Raw genomic sequence first — 19,272 nt, forward strand, 5'->3', positions numbered from 1 at the left:
GGAGTGACTGTGAAAATGCCCCGGGGGTGCTGGGCAACAGGGGCTGAACAGGAGCCAGCTGTGTCCGGGTGGGCAGGAAGGCCAGCAGCACCTGGCTTGTCCCAGCACTGGTGTGGCAGCAGGAGCAGGGCAGTGACTGTCCCCCTGTCCTGGGCACTCTGGGGCCACCCCTCGAGTGCCGTGTCCAGCTCTGGGCCCCTCGTGCCCAGAGTGACCTTGAGGGGCTGGAGCGAGCCCGGGGCAGGGCAGTGGAGCTGGGGCAGGGTCTGGAGCACGAGGCTGGGGAGGAGCAGCTGGGGGAGCTGGGGGGGCTCAGCCTGGAGGACAGGGGGACCAGGGGACATCACTGTCACTCATCCCTGTCACTGATCACCACTGTCCACAGCTCCATGCACAGACCTTGTAGCCAGGTGGGGCTCGGTCTCTGCTCCCCGTAACAAGTGACAGAACCCTGATTGCACCAGGGGAGGCTCAGAGTGGACATTAGAGAGAAAATTCTTTGCTGAAAGGGTTGTCAAGCCCTGGAGCCGGCTGCCAAGGGAAGGGGTAGAGTCGCCATCCCTGGAGATATTTCAAAGAGGGGTAGCTGTGGTGCTCCGGGACATGGGTTAGTGGTGGGCTTGGCAGTGCTGGGGTAATGGCTGAATTGATGATCTTAAAGGCCTTTTCCAACCTAAATGATTCCATGATTCTGTGATTCTAGATAGTGCCTCCACATCAGAGGCAGGACAGATAAGGGTGTCTACTGAACTGTCATTACTTCTTTAGAAATGTGTCAATTCATCACTTCTCATCAGTGAAACCTTATCTAAAGCATTATTAGCTGACTTCCCAATCAGTTAAGTATTGAAGCAGAATCTTGAGCTACTGCACTGGGCTGATTCCTTTTAGCCCTTAAACAAAATTCAGATTACCTTTGCTTTGTGGTCTTTTCTCCTGCATTTTTGGATGAAAGCTGAAGGTATGGCTTATATTTATGTCCCATAAATACTGTGATATATTCTCAGCTGTGCCCCCTTTTGATTCTAATTAAATCTCCACCTATCTTTTCTATTTTATTACTTCTTATATGCATTGGTAATTAATAATAGAGGGAATTTGGAAAATATGGGCCATTTGAAAGAAATTCTGTTGTATTACATCAGAGAATTTGAAAGATTAGAGAAATATTTACAGCTCCCAAAGAGTCAGTCTTTAGTCCAAGATTTAATAAAGGGATGGACATGAGCCCTGTTTGCTCTCACTGTTCTGGAAGGACTGGGTTTGCAATATTTTCTGTCTTCAAAGCAGTAAAACTACTTCTGATGAATTTAGCAAAGTTTGTATGCAGCAGCGCCGCAGACACTTTCTTATTTTCCTTGACATTATTTTTTCATCAGTTTGGACGGTGTAGTATCTGCAGACAGTGCATGTTCCAAATATTGGATCGCTGTGTTTTTGCATACAAACCTTGTAAAGGAAAAGAAATACCACACTATGTGTACAAGCATCAAAATCTGATTATATGCAGGATTCTAATCTTAATATCACACCATCCTCACTGAAAAGCATTGCAAGAATATTCCAATTCATATTCTGAATGGTGTGTTTCTCTGCAGTCATCTTGCAGAATTCTTATTCCTACCAGGAGAAAATCAGTATACTGAACTGAATAGAAATGTGTACATTAAATTGCTTATTCAAATGTCCACCTTTGATGTTTGCAGATGAATTCAAGCAGGAAGCAGTATAACCCGAGCTTTGTTCTATTGATACAAGAGGCTAACGTGAGTTACAAAACAGGAAAGAATGAGAAGTTGCTTAATACACTAGAAATGTGGAAAAAATGCAGATTTCAGTTATTAGCTTTCACAGCTGTATTTGCATAGAAATATACTAATGGCTGGGTGACATTTCATGCATGAACTTGATAGAGCATCCTTAAAAATATTCATGTTAGAAGAGTACTTAAAGGGAACCTCGAATTCGAACATTCCCATCTTTGTTTAAAAAAACCCAAACCCTGGTTTCCCTAGGGTATTCCAGTGCAAGGTAATTCTTTGTGAAACAAAGCTTTCTTTGTTATGAGGAATTCTGGGACAGCCTAGGAAGAGCCCTTTTTTCTGATCACACTCTAAAAAATATTCTGATTCCCCTGAATGTTAAATATTATTGAACAATAGATGTTGCTCAGGCTTTTGTGGAAAATACCAGCAAAGCAAGAAGACCCTTGAGGTTTCAAACACCTCTTGGATTATCAGTTTCCTATGCCATTTTCTATTTTGAGGGAACACCTTCCTTGTAAGTGGGACAAAGATGAATGCCAATCATCTACACTGTGTGAGATAAAAGGAGTTAGTCTGCTTTGAAAAACTAGAACAATTCTTGGAGGGGTCTATCACAGTTACCCCCTTGTATGAATTTTTGGTAGCTGGGTCACAGCAATTCCTTCCAATTCACATTTGCTTGTTGCGTGTTGTTGTTTTGTTTTTTTGTTTTTTTAAATTCACTTACTAGAACAGACCAGGTGCAGCTTCATTTGTAAATCATAAATGATAAAAATGTCTGGTTTTATTTAGAGTGGAGAGGTTCAGAGAGCATAGTGAAGGATTTTAGATCAGGGAGCACTTTCTCTTGCCAGAAGTTTCAGCTTTCATTTTCTGTTCTTTTAATTTAAACATGATTATTAACAATGCATAGCTGAGGAAGGCACTTTCCTGAAATATTCCAAGGATTATTCCTGCTCTGTTATCTCCCTTTCACCTTCCACAACAGGATTTTACGTGCTTGCATTAGTTGATGTTCTTCAGAAGAGCAGCTGGTCCATTTCTGATTGTGACTTTCATCAGAAGCAGAAAACTCTACCTTCTGAAGTAGTGAGATGTGAGCACTAAGTCCTGGGAACATTTTCTAAAAACTCACTTTATAATGCAATATGAACCAGTCTTGAAAGGGATTAGAAGGAATATGACAGGAGTATAAATTAAAAAGCACTGCGTTGTGAAAACATCTATTTAAGCAGTTTTGACTCTCCCTTCACTCAATCCAAATCCTGCAGCTGCTGATTGTCCACAGCCTTCCAAAACAGCAAGAACCATCTCTGGAGCCTGTCCACGCTCTTGCTATAATCAGATTCCTAAAGGAAAGTGGGAGTATGTGGAGGTACCTTTTTGGAAAAAATGAGGTCCTGCATTTTTAGTAGCTGACCTCCTTTCCTTCTGTGTCTATCCTACACTACTTGTATGAACCTCTCAAGCAGAATAAGTCTCTGCAGAAAAGGGCTGCAGGATAATTTTCTCTGTTAATATGAGACATAAATGCTTGTTCAAGACAGAATAGTGCTGTACAGATGTGAAAATAGAAAACCAAAATGAAAATATTACAAAAAAGGGTCATTAATATCATCTTAGAGGATGTGTCTGAACCATAGGATAATTACAGGCAGTGTCTAGTAATGTTATTTTACACTGAAGCCCAAATGTTACAAAAAGACTTTAGTCTTTGCCAAGAGGAAGTCACTTTTTCATCTGAAGTGCAGAAGGAATCAAATTCTTGCAGTGGTGCAGTATCTATGTATGTAAAGCTACTTTTAGAGTCATATTAGTAAAATGCCTGTCACAAGTCAGGGGAAAGTCTGGTTTATAACAGGAAAGGGCAAATCTCAAATAAAATTTCCAGTTAGAGTGAAAATATATAGGCTGAAGCCATCAGTGGATGGTAGTGGCAATAAAGATCATTTGGGCTGCAAGAGCAATATCGTCTCCAGAGCAGTTTCGCAGACGGTGCCAATGGCACCTGAAGGACGCGTTTTACAGGTGAGCCCATGCACGAGTCAGCTCACACAGAGCCCAGGAGTTTATCACATGGAAAGCAGCATTTTACCTGAGTGCAAAAGAAGGCATTTAGCAAGATTTGGAACGGTGTACATGAGGGTAGGAGCTGAAAGACACGATGTTTGAGAGTCATTTACAGCTCCCAGAGAGGGGCGGGCGAGGGTGGGGGAATGGCTGCTCTCACCGAGGAGAGATGGTGCCGACTGGCAGCGTCTCCTGGTTCCTGTTGACTTTCTGTGGGCACGTTTAACCTGTAATTTGGAAGAGGAAAATACAGTCTGGCACACATTCCTGAAGGGTTGCCAGTCCCAGATCTATCCATTGCATAGCCTGCCAGAATGGGAAAGATAAGTACCTTACAGACCAGTATCCACAGCAACAGACACCGGAATTTTATTTTTTTAATACATATAAAAACCCAAAGACAATAATTACTTTTTTTATTTTCCAATTTTATAATAGTAATAATGACCTTTAGGTCAGGAATTTTCAGCAGTTAATGACTGTCTGGCTTTTTCTTTGGTCCTTGGTTTCTCCAGCCAGTCATTAAGAGTGAGAAAAGTGCCTTCTCCTGTGGACACGGGCTTAATCGTTACCTTTTCATGCTACAGAATGCACCAGCTGGGAAATAAGTGTCTCCTATGCCAATGGATCCATGAAATGTGCCCTGGGTTTCATTTCTTTGAAAGAGTATTCTGTGAGGGTGTGAGAGTTTACTGTAAAAGATGATTGACTAGTATCCACAGCCCTGAGAAAAGTTAGATCACTCTGAGGAATTGGGACTGAGGATGGTTTAAGGCCATAGATCTCAAAAGATGAAATCTTCAGAATTTATCTGTGTAATCTAGGTTCCCTTACTCTTGGTAACGGAGTGCTTTGGAATTATATATGGACACAAATATTTTCTTATCCATCTTCTAGGATCACACAGGAACAGGACCTTTTTTTTTGGTTTTTTGTATTTTTATATGTAATCACTGTGATGCTGAAAGCACAGTGTGATCACAGTGTCTCAAGAGTAAAAATTTATTTTAAAATACAGATGGGAACAGCCCTCTGGAATGCTCCATCTGGATAGTAGATTCCCTCTTTCCAACCACCTTCTCCCTCAAAACACCTAGAAGCTGTACATGACTTTGTTCAAAGGAAAATGCATTTATACATGGAAATAACTTTGTCTTGCACTCCACTGTATGATAAAAAATGCAAACCATAGAATGGAAGTATCTTCTGACCACTCTACTGATTTTTATGATATTCTTCATAAAAATTAGCCAGACTGTGAGTATATTGTGTGCCTGAACATATATAAACCTTTGAGCAGTCTTCAGTTCTTGTGCCTGTTAGCTGACCTCTTCTTTAACCTGTATAACTTTTAATGCCATTGTTCCAACACAGTATTACCCAAAAAACTGTGAATATATCTTTCCTTCAAGGTATATTTGAGCTTGAAAACAGTTGTGTAAGAAATGCACTATCTGGAGGACAAATCCACAAGAAAACAATAGTTTTCTGAAGCACATATTCAATGTGTAGGAATTCCTAGTAGTCCAATGTATGCTGAAGAGACAGGTAGTAGTGAAGCACATCCACTGGGACAGTAAAAGAAAATGGGAATTTCTTCTTTAGCAGATTTAGAGTCAATATGGTGTCCTTTGAGAATTTGGTACTAAATATGCAATAATGTGAATGATGAGCCTAATTTTAATGTTTTGCTGGGAAAAGAGATTTGGCACCTGTATAACTTTTATTGGAACTATTAGCTTTTCATTTTGTATCTTTAAGTGAAAACACAGAGTGCACATGAAAGCTGCGGACATCCACTTTTGCTTGAATGCTTTTTTTACTTTTCAAGAAAAATAACACCAGCACAATATAAGTAGTGTTCCAGGAAAGAGCCACTGAGGAGTCCCACAAGGCCTGGGACTGTGTTTTGTGGTTTTTCCACTCTCGGAGTGACAGTATTACTTTCTCAGCTGAGGCTTCATTTGCATTTTGAAAGTACAACAATTTATTTCTCAGCAGGGCTGTGCTGTTTCTAAAAGGCTGGACTGGCTCGAGGATTTAAATCCAGTAAGGTTCCAGTAATTCCCTTTACAATGAGTTCTTAAAGCTACACCTTTAAAACAGCTCTGCACCTTTAAACTTCAAGCTCAACTCTGTTAAAGCAGCTGGCTAACCATTGGTAGAAATGGGAAAGGTCCAAAAGACAGGAGTGACAAGTGACATTTGCTGTTTTAATGGATTCTTCCTCAGCTTCACAGCTGATTATTTATAGATTTTAAAGCCAGAAATTAACACTGTTCCTTGTAGGCAGAAGAAAAAAATGTATGCAGTCATTATTAATTCTTTAGCATTATAATGCCTTCTGGCTCAACATGTGTGCAAAGGACCAAGAGTAAACATGCATTTATCATCCCGACCCTTATCTGTTCCCAAAAACGTCCTTCAGTGGAGAACTGTGAAACAGCCTGCCTAAAGGATTTGAGGCCTTTTATTTTTTTGCTGCTGATGCAAAAATCTTTACGGTCTTTGCTGTAATTGAACATTAAAACGCAAAATATTGCAAACACCAGTTTAGAGTGTTCCTTTTCCCCAAAAGCCCCAACCAACAAACCCACTATGATGCTAGCTGCCTTCACATGAAGCCTTTTGGTTTCCTTTCATCGGGACAAATTACCCAGCCGTCCCTCGTACCCAAAGAGAATCTCTCCCCTTCCAACTGAAACTAATTTTTGAGTCCTGATCTTCTCTTTGTTTCCTTTTATTTCCAGTTTTACCATTTCTCTGAGTTCCTTTCCCTAGACAGCAGCCTTACACACCCCTAATAGAATTCAGCTGTGGAGGGAATACAATCCTGGCAGGAGGCAGTCTACCCAATCCTTCACTGGCCACTGAACTTAGTAGAACAAAATTGTCCTCACAAAATTTTACCAGTGTCCATGGAGTAATTCCAGCAATCAGCCTGTCCTGTCATCTCTCTGCAGCTCCCTGTATCCCACTGTAACACGAGGTAGAGGAGACAGCAGCGATACAGTAGCTGGTATTGTTTGATCAGCAACACAATCCTTGCTAGAATTTAATTTCCCTTGCAGACTTGCTACTAGAATACATTTTTCCATACTTTGTAGCAGAGTTATATTTGCCTGTAATTACACACGAGTCTGGCAATACTTTATTGTTAACATAAAGTACTGCCATTTAAATCCCCAATCTTAAACTGGAGTATTTGCAAAACTCTGTAATTGCTAAAATAATAAAGCTGCCATTACTGTAGGGGAAGTTTGCAGCTCGTTGGTGAAATACTTACATTGGCTTAACTACACCTGTATAGATTCCTTATGTTTTCACGTGCTGTTTAAGACAGACAGACTTCTGCTGGGCACAACCAAAAGTTTCTGGCACTGTCACAGAATGGCTGAGGTTGGGAGAGGCCTCAGGAGCTCACCTAATCCAGCTCCTGCTCCAGGGGTTGCCCAAGACCACGTCCAGATGGTTTTGAGTTACCTCCAAAGATGGAAACTCCACCAGCTCGCTGGGAACCTGTGCCAGTGCTCAGTCAAAACTGAACTCCATGTTTTCCAGCTTGTGGTCTGAGCCCATGTAGGAGGAAGTTTATAAAACATAACCAGGAAAAACAAGTGCAGTGTGGTTTTATTCAGTGCAATGGGCACAGATAATACTGCAAATGCCCAGGGATATGAAAACCCACAAAGACGACGTATTTTGGTTTCATTTTGTGTGGGTGTTTTGCAAACAAAAAACTGGTGATGCCCCTCTCTCGTATTCATTCAGGGTTTTCTTTTTTTTTTCTCTCTTTTTACATCAAATACTTCTCCCCATGTGATTGTCTTGTTCCTAAGTCTGGTTGGGTAAAACAGATCTCAGGACTAACAGAAGTATGAGTTTGCTCTGAACCATGAGCAATTTTGCCACATTACCCTGTTCATAGGTGAACCTCAAAACATCCATACTTTGTATCTAAGAGTCTCCAAAAGTTTGGGAATTCATGATAAAACTTGTGCTGTCTCTAAGCCTTGTTCTGACACACCTGCACAGCATTTCTCAGCTCTCTGTGCTCTTTTGGGAGAGGACAGGGGAGCTCTGTGCTCTTCCAGCAACCCCCAGGGCACGGAATGATGGACTGCAGGTGGTTCTGCATTACCATGAGGACCTTCATGTAAAAGCTGATGCTCAAGTGCTGTTGCCAAGTGGCAGATGAGTGTGGGGTTCTGTGTGCTGTTGTCAGCCCAGGAAGGACCCACTCTCCTCACAGAGGTCACACTTGTCTCTTTTTCCTGCACTCTTGCTGGCTCTGCCCTGGCCCTTGAAACAAATCCCACTGTGTCACTCCTCTTTTCTCCTCCAAAGGTGATCAGTGATGGAGCATCCCTCCAAGGAGGAAAGAATCGGGATTGTTCAGCCTGGAGAAGGCTTCAGGGTGACCTTACTATAGCCTTGCAGCACCTGAAAGGGGCTTAGGAAGAAAGATGAGGAGAGATTTACTACGAGAGCGTGTAGTGACAGGACAAGGGGGAACAGCTTCAAACTGAAAGAGTGCAGATTTACATTGGCTATCAGGAAAAAATTCTTTAGGGTGGTCAAGGTGGTACAGGCTGTCCAGTGAAGTCATGGATTCACCATCCCTGGAAGTGCTGAAGGCCAGGCTAGATGGGGTTTGGAGAACCTGGTCCAGCAGAAGCTGACCCTGCCTGGGGCAGCAGGGGTGGAACGAGACAATCCTTAAGGCCTCTTCCAGCACAAACCACTCCATGATTCTCTGGAACAAAGCCTCTTTCTGCGGCACACGTGTACGGAGTCCTCAACTTGGGGGCAAAAACACCTTCCCGAGGCCCTTCCTGGGGCCAAGCTCGGGACGTGCCAGGCGGGACCCGCGTCCCCGGCGGAGGTGCCGGGGCAGTGCGGACCCCGCAGGGTGGCGGCAAGCAGGGCGGGGGGCCGTGAGGGGACGGGCGGGGCGCTGTTTGTGTGCGGCGGGCACCGAGCGGGGCCGGGGCCGTGCGGGGCCGAGCGGGGCGCCGTGTGCGGCGCTGTTTGCGGCGGGCACCGAGCGGGGCCGGGGCCGTGCGGGGCCGAGCGGGGCGCCGTGTGCGGCGCTGTTTGCGTGCGGCGGGCACCGAGCGGGGCCGCGGCCGCTCCCGCTGCCCCCGCCCGGGCCCGCCCCGCTCGCGTCGCTCCGCGCTGGATTGCTCGCGCCTGGCCGGCGCCGTCTGGGGCCCGGCGGGCGGCGCGGCCAGGCCCGCTCAGCCGAGCGCAGAGGCGGCCGCAGGAACAATACGGCGGCGGGCGCGGAGCCGCGCGGCCGCCCCGCACCATGTACGCGTTCGTGCGGTTCCTGGAGGACAACGTGTGCTACGCGCTGCCCGTGTCCCGCGTGCGGGACTTCAGCCCCACCTCCCAGCAGGACTTCGACAACCAGAAGGTCTACACCGTGTACCGCAACCCCGAGGAGGCGGCGGACGAGGACGACGAGAGCCCCGGCGAGTGGGGCGACCGCCTGCTGCTGCACAAGGCCCAGATCCTGGCGCTGGCAGGTGAGGGCGGGCCGGGCCGCGGCGGGGGGGGCGATGCCGCCCCCTCCCCGCTGAGGGAGGGAGGGTGGGAGGGCAGGGGGCGAGGGCCGGGGGTGGGGAGGGGCAGCTCGGAGCGGCCCCGGGCCCGGGGAGGGGGCCCAAGGCTCGGTTTCCACAATAACCGCGACCTCCCCCCGTGATGCCCCCGCGGTACCCGGGGAGGGGGGCGGTGGAGGCTGAACCAAAAAAAAAAAAAAGTTTGGGTTTTCGTCTACGGCTTATTTATAGTGCATGGAGTCATTTGTGTACCTTTGCAGTTGTTGCCAATTTTGAGGGGTGCTGTTTTATGTCCGCTTTGTTAGTTTAAGTGACTTCACCAATTGGAAGGCAATAGTGGAGCCAGACCTCCAGGTACTGCCCTTGTTAAGCGTGGGCTTGCTGCCTTTGGTTTGTTTCGTGTTTAAAGATAACAAATGTCTCCAAGCTAAGGGGACCGATTCAAGCGTGTACTGGGAAATAACCCCGTATTTTGGCCATCTGGAGGTGTTCAGCCCTGGTGAGATAGTGCTGTTAATGCATTGCCCCCAGACAGTGACTCTGGCAGAGTGTTTCCTTGAAGACTTGGTGTAAGTTTCCTCGCTGCCATAGTCATAGATGGCATGGAAAGGAAGTTTGGTGGTTGTAGCAAATTGCTGGTTAGTGTGGACTTGCCCAATAGGCTTTTGAAAGACTTTAATGACCATTTGAAATGTCAGTCTGGGCAGCAAACAGGACGCTGGTTCTTATCCCGACTTTTTCAGTTCGGGCGAAGTACGGGTTATGTCTATTTCCCCAAATATGGAATGGGCTTAAAAAACTCTTTTGTTTAGTCTTGAGCTCTTAGAAGGCAGTGCTGAGCTCTGTTGTCTAAACAGAGCGACTTGGTTTTAAAGTCACCTAAAACTGGTAATTTTCTAATTTTATTTTTAGAAGTTAGCTGTTCCTGAGCCAGTTTAGACTGGTGGTGGCCCAGTTTGTTTCTGGCTCAGCCAGTGACTTTTGCCATTATCCTGTTTCTGGTATTGGCCATAAACAAATACCTCAAAAGAACCAAGAACATCCAAACATAAGTTCCCTGCAAAGCTTTTCCAGTTTCTCAGTATTTGCAACTCCAGAAGTTCAGGAGAACTAGTTAGGCCATCTAGCAGAGGAGTGGATTCTTCTGCTAAGTTTTTGTTGTCCTGTGCCAGCTCATGTTTTTGCTGTCCTGTCTGTAGCAGAGGAGTGCATGTGAAGTGTTTCTTGCAGGTTCCCTGTCAGATCCATGGAAGAGACCAATCCCAGTGTCCAGGGTTTGCATGGCCTCTTCCCACCAGCAATATCCCATTGCACTTCACCTTCCTCTATCCCACTGGAGACCTGCAGCAGCAGTGCCCTTTCAGTTCCTCCTCTCTGTCTCAACACAACTAAAGTGCTCCAAAGAGATATTAGGAAATAGACTCTTTGCTCAAATGTTGAGCCCACCAGGTTGCCTCAGTTTTCCAGCAGCAAGTGCTTATTTTTGCCAGTTTCCTTGTTCCAGGCAGAGGCTGTATCTGCCCAAGATGTGCCCTCCTGAATTTTTCTGTACAGTTTCTCTTTGTTTCATGTATCTTGAACAGAACAAACCAATATACACTGTTTCCTTCAGAGAACAGGACTTGTTACCTGTATTAGTGATTTGCACTAATTGCTCTCCAGAGATTCTAATTTCTACAGGAAATTCTCCTGTTGAGCCAGGAACACAAGGAAACACACAGCTGTCTTTATTACAGCTCTCACATCTCAATATATTCTGACTAGATCTGTGTTTTGCATTCTTGGAAAACTTCTCACTTGAACACCAAATGAGTCTTTACTTCTCTACTTCTTTCCACTCTGTACCATGTAAGAATACCTTAGGTAAATTCAACAGAAGTCATATACCAAGGGTCACTTCTAAAGTTGTCATTTCTCCCCAAAATGTTAATATTGGTTTTTTGTTTTATTGTGGTTAAAAACCTTGGAGGGAAAACTTAGTCTTCCATGAAGACATCATAGCACAATTCTTGCTTTATAGTGACTAACTCAGTTTATGACAAGTTTTTGTGGCAAACATTGCAAGTGTAATGTTATACAAACTGCTTATTTAGTTAAAAATAATTTTCCAAGTCTGCAGTAACATTTCCCATACCAGTACAGAACTTGTAATTCCAAAGGTTTTCAGCCCATCTTAGTAATAAGGTAAATAATGTGTATAAAGTTTTTTTATATTTAAAATATACGTAGTTGATTTTGAATTCTTTGGAAGGAACCCTTAACTGCACAAACCATACATCAATGACTTTAGGGGTTTACTGCTTTGATCCAAGAATTCCTCATTAGGAAGAGGTTTCAGGATCAAAGTTATGCTACAGAAATTAAATCAAACAGACAACAAAAAAGAATAAGAGGGGAAAATGGGGTTTTTTGAGCCTGCAAAGTGTTCTTTTGCAGTTTGAATGTTGACCAATTTTCTTTCATGTTAAGCTGCTCCAATAAGCAAAGTTCTAGCTTTTTATATATATATTTTCCTGATGAAACACTGTCCATGCAGTAGAAATTAGTCATAGTTTGATAAACAGATCCATTTGTTTTTCCTTTCTAGCAACTTGAAGAAAAGAAGGAAAGAAAAAACACAGATATAAGACACATAGTAATGTTTTTTTTCTTTTAAAAAGTTTTCCTTTCCTATTATGTCTAAAAAAATTTTGATGCCTTTCAAACATCAACCCTTGTAATGTAGGAATTCATACAGGCCTAGATACAGGTTTATCCCCATAATGCAAAGCTTTATTGAAGCACTGGTTGTGTGAAAGGTTCATAAAACAATTGTCCTCTTTTGAGAGAGTCTAGAAGGAATTCTTTGATCCTTTGTGCTGAGGTTGGATGGTTGGAAGCCAATGCAGTTGTGAGGGATATTGTTTCTGCAGAGCATAAAGGCATCATAAGTTCAAAAATGAAAAATAAAAGAGGGAAGTGTGTAGGGACATGCTCAGATCATCAGGTAATTGTGAGAGACTTGGTATGTTGTGGAGAAAAATGTTCTTGTCTTTTATTCTGTGGTGAGTAGTGTGATGGTGTTAGAGGAGAGCTGTAGATGAGCTCTGAGCAGCTGTGCCTTCCCTTGTGTCCCTGTGTGCATGACTGGGAGCTGCTGAAACTGCTGGGATGTGTTGGCCTGGGAACCTTCCACTTTATCAAAAATTAGCCAAAGACTAGGGCTCAAACCAGAAAGGTTGACCTGACTCAGATAGTTGTAGACCTTCCAGCCACAGAAGGCATATTAAAGTCAGTGTCCCCAGCCTTAACAAGTTCACCATTTGGCTAGCAGCAGCCGATGCTATGTACTAATAAAGGAATAATTTTCCTTGCCTCTTGACTGGAAGATGGAGCTCAGCAGCCTGGAGTTTGACTACAGAGCAGTCTTGAGGTGATGTTAGCTGGTCTGTCTTGTTGAGAATACAAAAATAGCAGACAGCTTTTTAGGAAGAGCTTGGGTCTGTCTTCCTGATAATCTACACCTTCCATTTTCTTCTTTTCTGTCCTCTCCTCAAAATGCTCCAAAGCTGTTCTTTCTGGTCCCTGTCATTGACACACATATGCCACGTGCAGCTTTTCCACACTTGTCTAATAGTCACTAGAGAATGTTATCTCTGAGCATATGCATCTTAGAGCAGCATGATCTTTAGATGACTCCATTGGAGCTTTTTCTTTCTTTTCTAGCTGATTAATATTAGGTGGAATGAATTGAGTTTCAGAGACTTCTAAAAGTTCCCTACTTCAGGCTATGTTTGTTAACAAGTTAATAATGACTGTCTTCTCCTAGGAGGTGTTCTTTCCTGACTACAGTAAATGATTGTGCTCTCGAGCTGCTGCCCTCAACATTTCCCACCCACACTTTTCATAGCAAACATATCTCCATCAGATTCTCTCAGCAATTCCTTAGCTGCCCCAGCAAATGTGTTAATACCTGGTGCATCCCTATCCTTTCTTGCCCCTTTATAAAATGTTATGCTCCACTTTTTATTGGAGTAGGTTATGTGATTTTTTGTTGTTGTTTTAAGAGCCTGTGCAGCTCATGGTGAGATGTTTTACTGTGTATTTCAGAAGGATGTAAAGTATCTGTTCAGAGAAAGATTTTAAATTAGATGTTTCTAGGACTGAGTTTTGCCTAAGGTTGAGAGTGTTTCAACTTCTTAGTGTGAATCCAAGCTTCTTTGCTATAGAAGGTTCATGCAGGAAAGACCCTTTGTCAAATTCTGGAACACGTGAAAAATTTGCAATAAGAGATTTTAGATTATATCAAGAATATACAAAATTTAGATCAGGAAGTTGTCTTGATGTGTAATACTTAAGTCCAAGCTTTTATTGGTATTTTTGTAGTCTTGGGCTTCTCTGAGAATTTTCCTCCTTGCATCATTCAGCTTGGGGAGTACCTAAAGCAGGTCCTGGCTGTGGCCACTGTCTCCACGCTCCATCCCATGTTCCTGCATGCTCCATATGTCCCATTTCCTTTCCCAGGGCAGTCAGTGGGGTGAATGAACCATTGTGGTAGGGACAGCTGACTCTTTGTTCCCAGGAATCTCTGTGCCTGTCCCCTGCTGGGATGCATTGCTTGGATGGTGTGTGACAGAGACCTGGGGAGAAATGGCACCAGGAAAAATGTCAAAGCACCTGCAGATGCTTCTCTGGCCATCCCAAGGGTTGTTCTGATTAAAGAAGTGCCAGGAAAAGGTTGTAAGAAACCTCCCAGTACTGGTAGTGGTTCCTCACAGGCTCTTTTTAATTTGTTTGATTTTTCCTGGACTAGTTTGGGAGTACTTGAGATGAGCTGTTGTGTCGCTGCCCTTGAGCAGCATGTCCAGCTGTCCCTAACAGTGGTGTCACCTCCTGTGCCATGCCAAGGGCCCACTCCAGTTATTGGGAGAAGCTAAGCCCAGCAGTTCAGGCAGTGCTGAAGTAACCTTGTTCAGAATGGCTTTTTTTTTCATTTTTAAAATTTTTACTGTGATATTTGATGTGCATGGCCTACTTTGTCATCCTTAGCTGACGTGCTGCTGCTGTGTTTTTACCTTTTCAGCAGGTAAAAGAGATGGCTGTACCCAGAGGTTCAGCAAATCATTTTCTGTAACAGAGTAACCAACTACTTCGCACTCCTAAATATAGTCCTGAACACAAGTGTGGCAGTATTCATGAAAAATATTTAAAGCTAAATTTCACACTCATTTTGTATTTGATCCATTTCTGGTTTATTTTTAACTCATGTAAGATGAAGAGTGGAGGAATTTTTTCCCTTCTTCTAAATTCTAGTGTAGGACCATCTCTGAGATATGAAGGACTTCCACAAAGCTACAATATTGTGGGGTCTTTTTGGTGTTGTTTCTGTTTGTTCAGTGTTGAAGCCTTATTATGGCACATTGACACGAAGCTAAATGGCAGCAGCAAAAAAATTTTGGAACTTTTAAAACTGTAACTTCTAGGTAGTGGTTTGGAATAACCCTAATGAGAGTGGTGATGTCATCAGCAGGCTAAAATGCCAGTAAAAATTGATTAAAAGGCTGGGATTTATCTGTGCAAGAAGATTTTGCATTTACATTTAATTTCCTCATTTCATGTACTACCCTGCTTATGCTGAATATACATTTTTTTGTTTGTTTGTCTTTAACCCTTCTCAACTGACCTGCTTGTTCGTCAGTCACGTTTCCTTTTTGCTGTGCCTTAATAGTCAGAAATAATCTAATTTATTTTTGTGACATTAAGACATACAGGTGACCTACACTATGGTTGTTTTTCGTGGTCTTAGTATTATGTTGCACCACTTAACATCACTTATACTTGTAAATGTTGTATAAGCTCAGCTAGCACACAGTAAAAACATGAAATTCAGGATTTTAATAAAATTGACTTCAAAGATAGTATGGTTATGGTAGCTATGGTAACTAAAACTAATTAAAATATGCTAAAATTTGCAAGGGAGTGAAAAGGGAGAAAATGTAACTTAATGTTTTTGTTTTCATAATTTAACAGTAAAACATTTTTTCCAGTGTATTGCCTAAGTGCCAGTCAGTCGATTATTTGTGGTTTTTAAAGAATTCCTTTAAAAATAGTAGAGGCTGAACCACATTGTCATTTTTTGTATGGAAACTGAAAAAATGCATGAATCTACCCTCTGTTTCTATAGTGAGCTTATTCCTTGGGCAGGGATGTTGTGGAGCCTTCCTGGAGTGTTCTGTGTAGGCTGCTGCTTTACCTGCTGGACAGCTCGTGGGCAGCATCTCCATGGCTTTGTGTGATCATCAAATCATCACAGGGTTTGTTCCCAATATAATTGTACAGTGTAATACAGATGGACTGGTGAGGGCAGCCAGATTGACAAATTATAGCTGTCATTGGGATTGATGATCTCTTTAAATGAGCTTTTGAACTTTTAAAGAAATACATAGCTTTTGTTATAAATATTTTTTGTAAAATATTTATCATGTTCCAATTTTTGAAAAGTAATGCCCATAGCTGAGTTTCATGTGTAGGTGCAGAGGAAGGATGTAAAGGATGGCATTTTCACATCCTGCTTGTTTTCAGGGTTTCTTTTGAATATGATGGTAATGCTGTATTAGTGTACTTGTTTCAGAAAGGATTAAGAGAGTTGTTCTATAATAGCTGTAATCCTTTGTGTTTGACATGTGCAGAGTATTGTACAAATATTAACAAATCTGTACAACACTTCAGTGAGCTAGATGGGGACAGTAAGATGAAAAGTTTGAATTATTCAAGGTCAGGACTTAAGTAAATATTGGATCCGGGATTAAAACTATCCTCAGTGTTGTAGAGAGCCTGATTTCCTGTTTCTCAGAGTAGTCTTTTCATAACTTGATTGTCCAGCTCCATGTGTTTGTGCTGCAGCCAAGTTCTAGTATCACTGAAAGTTAAATGAAAGGGAGAGTTTCGCTGACAAAGAGTAATGACTGTTTTTAGTTGTATTAGTTTGAGCTGTGTTGCCTTTGGTTAACTATTTTTGATGAGACTTTGTATTCACTTCTGAACTGAAAAATAGATTTTCTATTTATGATGGAAATTAAAGAAAGAAATAGATGTAGGTTTTTCTTGTAGCAAAGTATCTGGGCTGATACTCAAGACTGTAGATCGGAACAATCTGCTGATAAGTGAGCACATGCAAAAGGAGAATATTACAAAATGCTTGAGTGTCCTCATGTGCATTAGAAATTTGAGTACAAATAGGTGGCCACATCAATAACTGTCACTCCTACCAGAATTAGACTGGGTATCTCAGTTGTTCCACTGGAAGAAAAATTGCATTGAGACCTCAACATTATCTGCTTCAGTAGCTGGCATGGTAGGTTGTTTTTTTAGTTTTAGTTTGTTTTGGGTTTTGTGAGTGCAGCAGCAGGTCCATGCTCTGTGCATTTACTTGTGTTACTGTATTAAATATTAATGAGCAAGAGCCAGACTTGATGTAAGACTTCAGAGAGGATTTAAGAGGTTTATATAATCTGTGCTCTGCTTCTGTAGGATTTTGGCTCCTTAATCTTTCTCTCCCTTCTTTAGTGCCTTTGTACAAAGCAGGTGTGGCTTTCTCTCCATCATCAGTGAGCAGTCCTGGTAGTTCAAGCTCCTGGCACATCATCCTTCTTACCCATCATCTCTAAACCTGTCAAGCAGTGGTTTAAGACCTTTCTAGCTTGCCTTCCCCCAGTTTGATTAAGAATTATTTTCACCCTATTTCCTATTCTTCAGACATTATTGAAATTCACTTCACAAGATTTAGCAGCCTTTTGGGCCAGTTCCTCAAGTGCATGTCTTCACCTTCCTGTGCTTATCAGCCCTGCCTGTCACAGTGCTGCTTGATGTGTTGTTCTTCCCTGACTTCTTTGCTCACTCTTCTTTGTGCTCTGAAGACAACCTTCCAGTCACTCATTTGTGCGTTGCTGTCATTTTCTCTTTCTGGTGAAGTGCTGCAGAACTACTCAGTTCTTAAAATTTTGGGAGTGATACAAGCCCAGATGATGGCATCTCTCAGCTCTGCCTTTTTATTGCTAACTTTTCTCACATTTTCTGTCAGCTTCCCTTTCTGACACCCTTAGCAGAAATCTTTTTCAGCTTATGCTTAGGATGTCCCAATGTATTTTCCTACAATTTTTGTCCATTTGTCTTGAATTTGGAGTCAAGAGGAGGAATAATCTCGTTTGTCATTCCCAGCCCAAAATCTTGCTGTCTCTTACTCCTCATCTGCTTTGTTGCTTACACTCAGCTCTACCTTTATGTCCAACTAAATACACTTCTGAAATGCAATGCTTTCACTGTGCCCAGTGCTTATTTCTGGAATATTTTTCTCTGTCCTTCCAACAAAGCTGCAAAGCTGTCCTCTAGTCTCCAAAAAAAAAAAAAAAAAAAAGGAGCAAAACAATATAGTAAATTTTACTATCCAAATCCTGAATTGACTCTGCCAGCACCTGGTTGACCCCACTTTTGCACACTCCTCCCTTTTTTAGCTGCATTGATTTTGATGGCACCTGTCCTCTTCAAATAACTTCTGCATTTCTGCTGCTGTCTGTTGGCCTGTGTTTGTTACTGTCATTCTCAGTTTCTTCTTTAGTAGTGGTCATAATCTCAGTGTACTTCTGTGAAGTACATTTCTTTTTGCTTTGCATCCTGAATATCTTCTGAGCCTGCAGGATCATTACATTTTCTGAAATCTCATCTCTTCTTCCTCTTCCAGTCCTCCTTTTTAATGTTTGCATTAAATTAGCTAAGAAAGTAATTTATAGTTCTTTTTTTTCCAGCTTCAAATAACCTAGGTGGCTTTTAAAAAAAATATTATTATTATCATGCTGTTTTCCTTCTCAGTCACAGCAGTACTGAATATTGTTTATTTGTGTGTAAGTGGCACTTAGGAATCCATGCCCTGTTGTGCTTGGTGTGTTTGTTTGGTTCTTATGCATCTCTTGCTTTTCCTGATCTGTAACCAGGGCACAGCCTGCCCAGGCAGGTGATCTTACCTTCTCTGTAGAAGCAACCTGGCTGAATCAGTACCAAACCAGTTCAGTGCTGCAATGTGTGGGGAATCTTGTGCAGGTGTTGTCCATATGTGCTGGGTACATGCCTGGAAATGGGAAGGCTGATGGTAAGTTTTTTCATCTGTCAGCATATCATTTTTCACAAGGAGTGGAATTTTTTTGAAGGCTTAGGGGAAGGACGAATTCTGTTCAAGGTTCTTTCATTTTATTACTCTAAGATTTATGGCATTGCCAAGCCCCTTCTTTGGACTGATACCAGACCTGCCATCTCTCATCCATTTGGAGTGCAGAGCTCTCTTCCTTTATTTTTCCAGCTTTCATTCCAAAGATGGGAAAAAATCAGCATTTGAACTCTTTTGAAGGGATTAGTTTGTTCGGTCCTTATTTTTAAATTAGAAAGTAAGGTCTACTTTAAGGGGGCTTTGAGATTTTCATAGTTTTATTTTACATTGCACAACAGGGTTTTAAGTTTTAGAGCACTAACATATTTCTCGTTGGTTTTAACCAACTCCTTGCCCTGTTAAAGTTGCTTTCTCTGCCTCAGTTCCCTTCCCCTCTGGACTTGAAGCTGTTACCTTTTGGCTTGGATCCACCCATCCTGACACTGAAATGAGGGCCTCATTGAACAAAGCATTCCAGGAACAGTTTATCCTTTGCTAGTTGATAGAGATTTTTAAATGCACAGTTGCTTTTTTGGCTTTTCTTTCTTTGAGCACTGAGCTGAGGCCAAGTGTGTTCCCAGGCACTCTGGAATTCCTCAGCAGTTCACTTTTTCCTGACTGCCTGTTCCCGAAGGCTGGATGGAGAGAGACGCTGTCATGTGCCCTGGCTCTTGAGCCCTGCACCTCAGTACCA

General features: G+C 42.6%; 2 protein-coding genes across 3 annotated transcripts in view; both read left to right on the forward strand.

Moving 5' to 3' along the window:
- AGBL4 (AGBL carboxypeptidase 4) overlaps positions 1-19,272 on the forward strand; it is a gene marked incomplete at both ends in the record, with an annotated part of 878,788 nt that overhangs the window by 522,496 nt on the left and 337,020 nt on the right. The window lies entirely within an intron of this gene.
- Positions 9,094-19,272, forward strand: part of BEND5 (BEN domain containing 5) — a 31,307-nt gene continuing 21,128 nt past the window's right edge. For both annotated transcript variants that reach the window (XM_084211494.1, XM_084211493.1), the window contains exon 1: positions 9,094-9,367. In XM_084211494.1, the coding sequence (XP_084067620.1) occupies positions 9,148-9,367 (220 nt within the window). In that variant the 5' untranslated portion in view covers positions 9,094-9,147. The remainder of the gene's footprint in view (positions 9,368-19,272) is intronic.

Source organism: Fringilla coelebs, assembly GCF_963513975.1.
Source record: "Fringilla coelebs genome assembly, chromosome: 9".
Taxonomy (NCBI): Eukaryota; Metazoa; Chordata; class Aves; order Passeriformes; family Fringillidae; genus Fringilla; species Fringilla coelebs.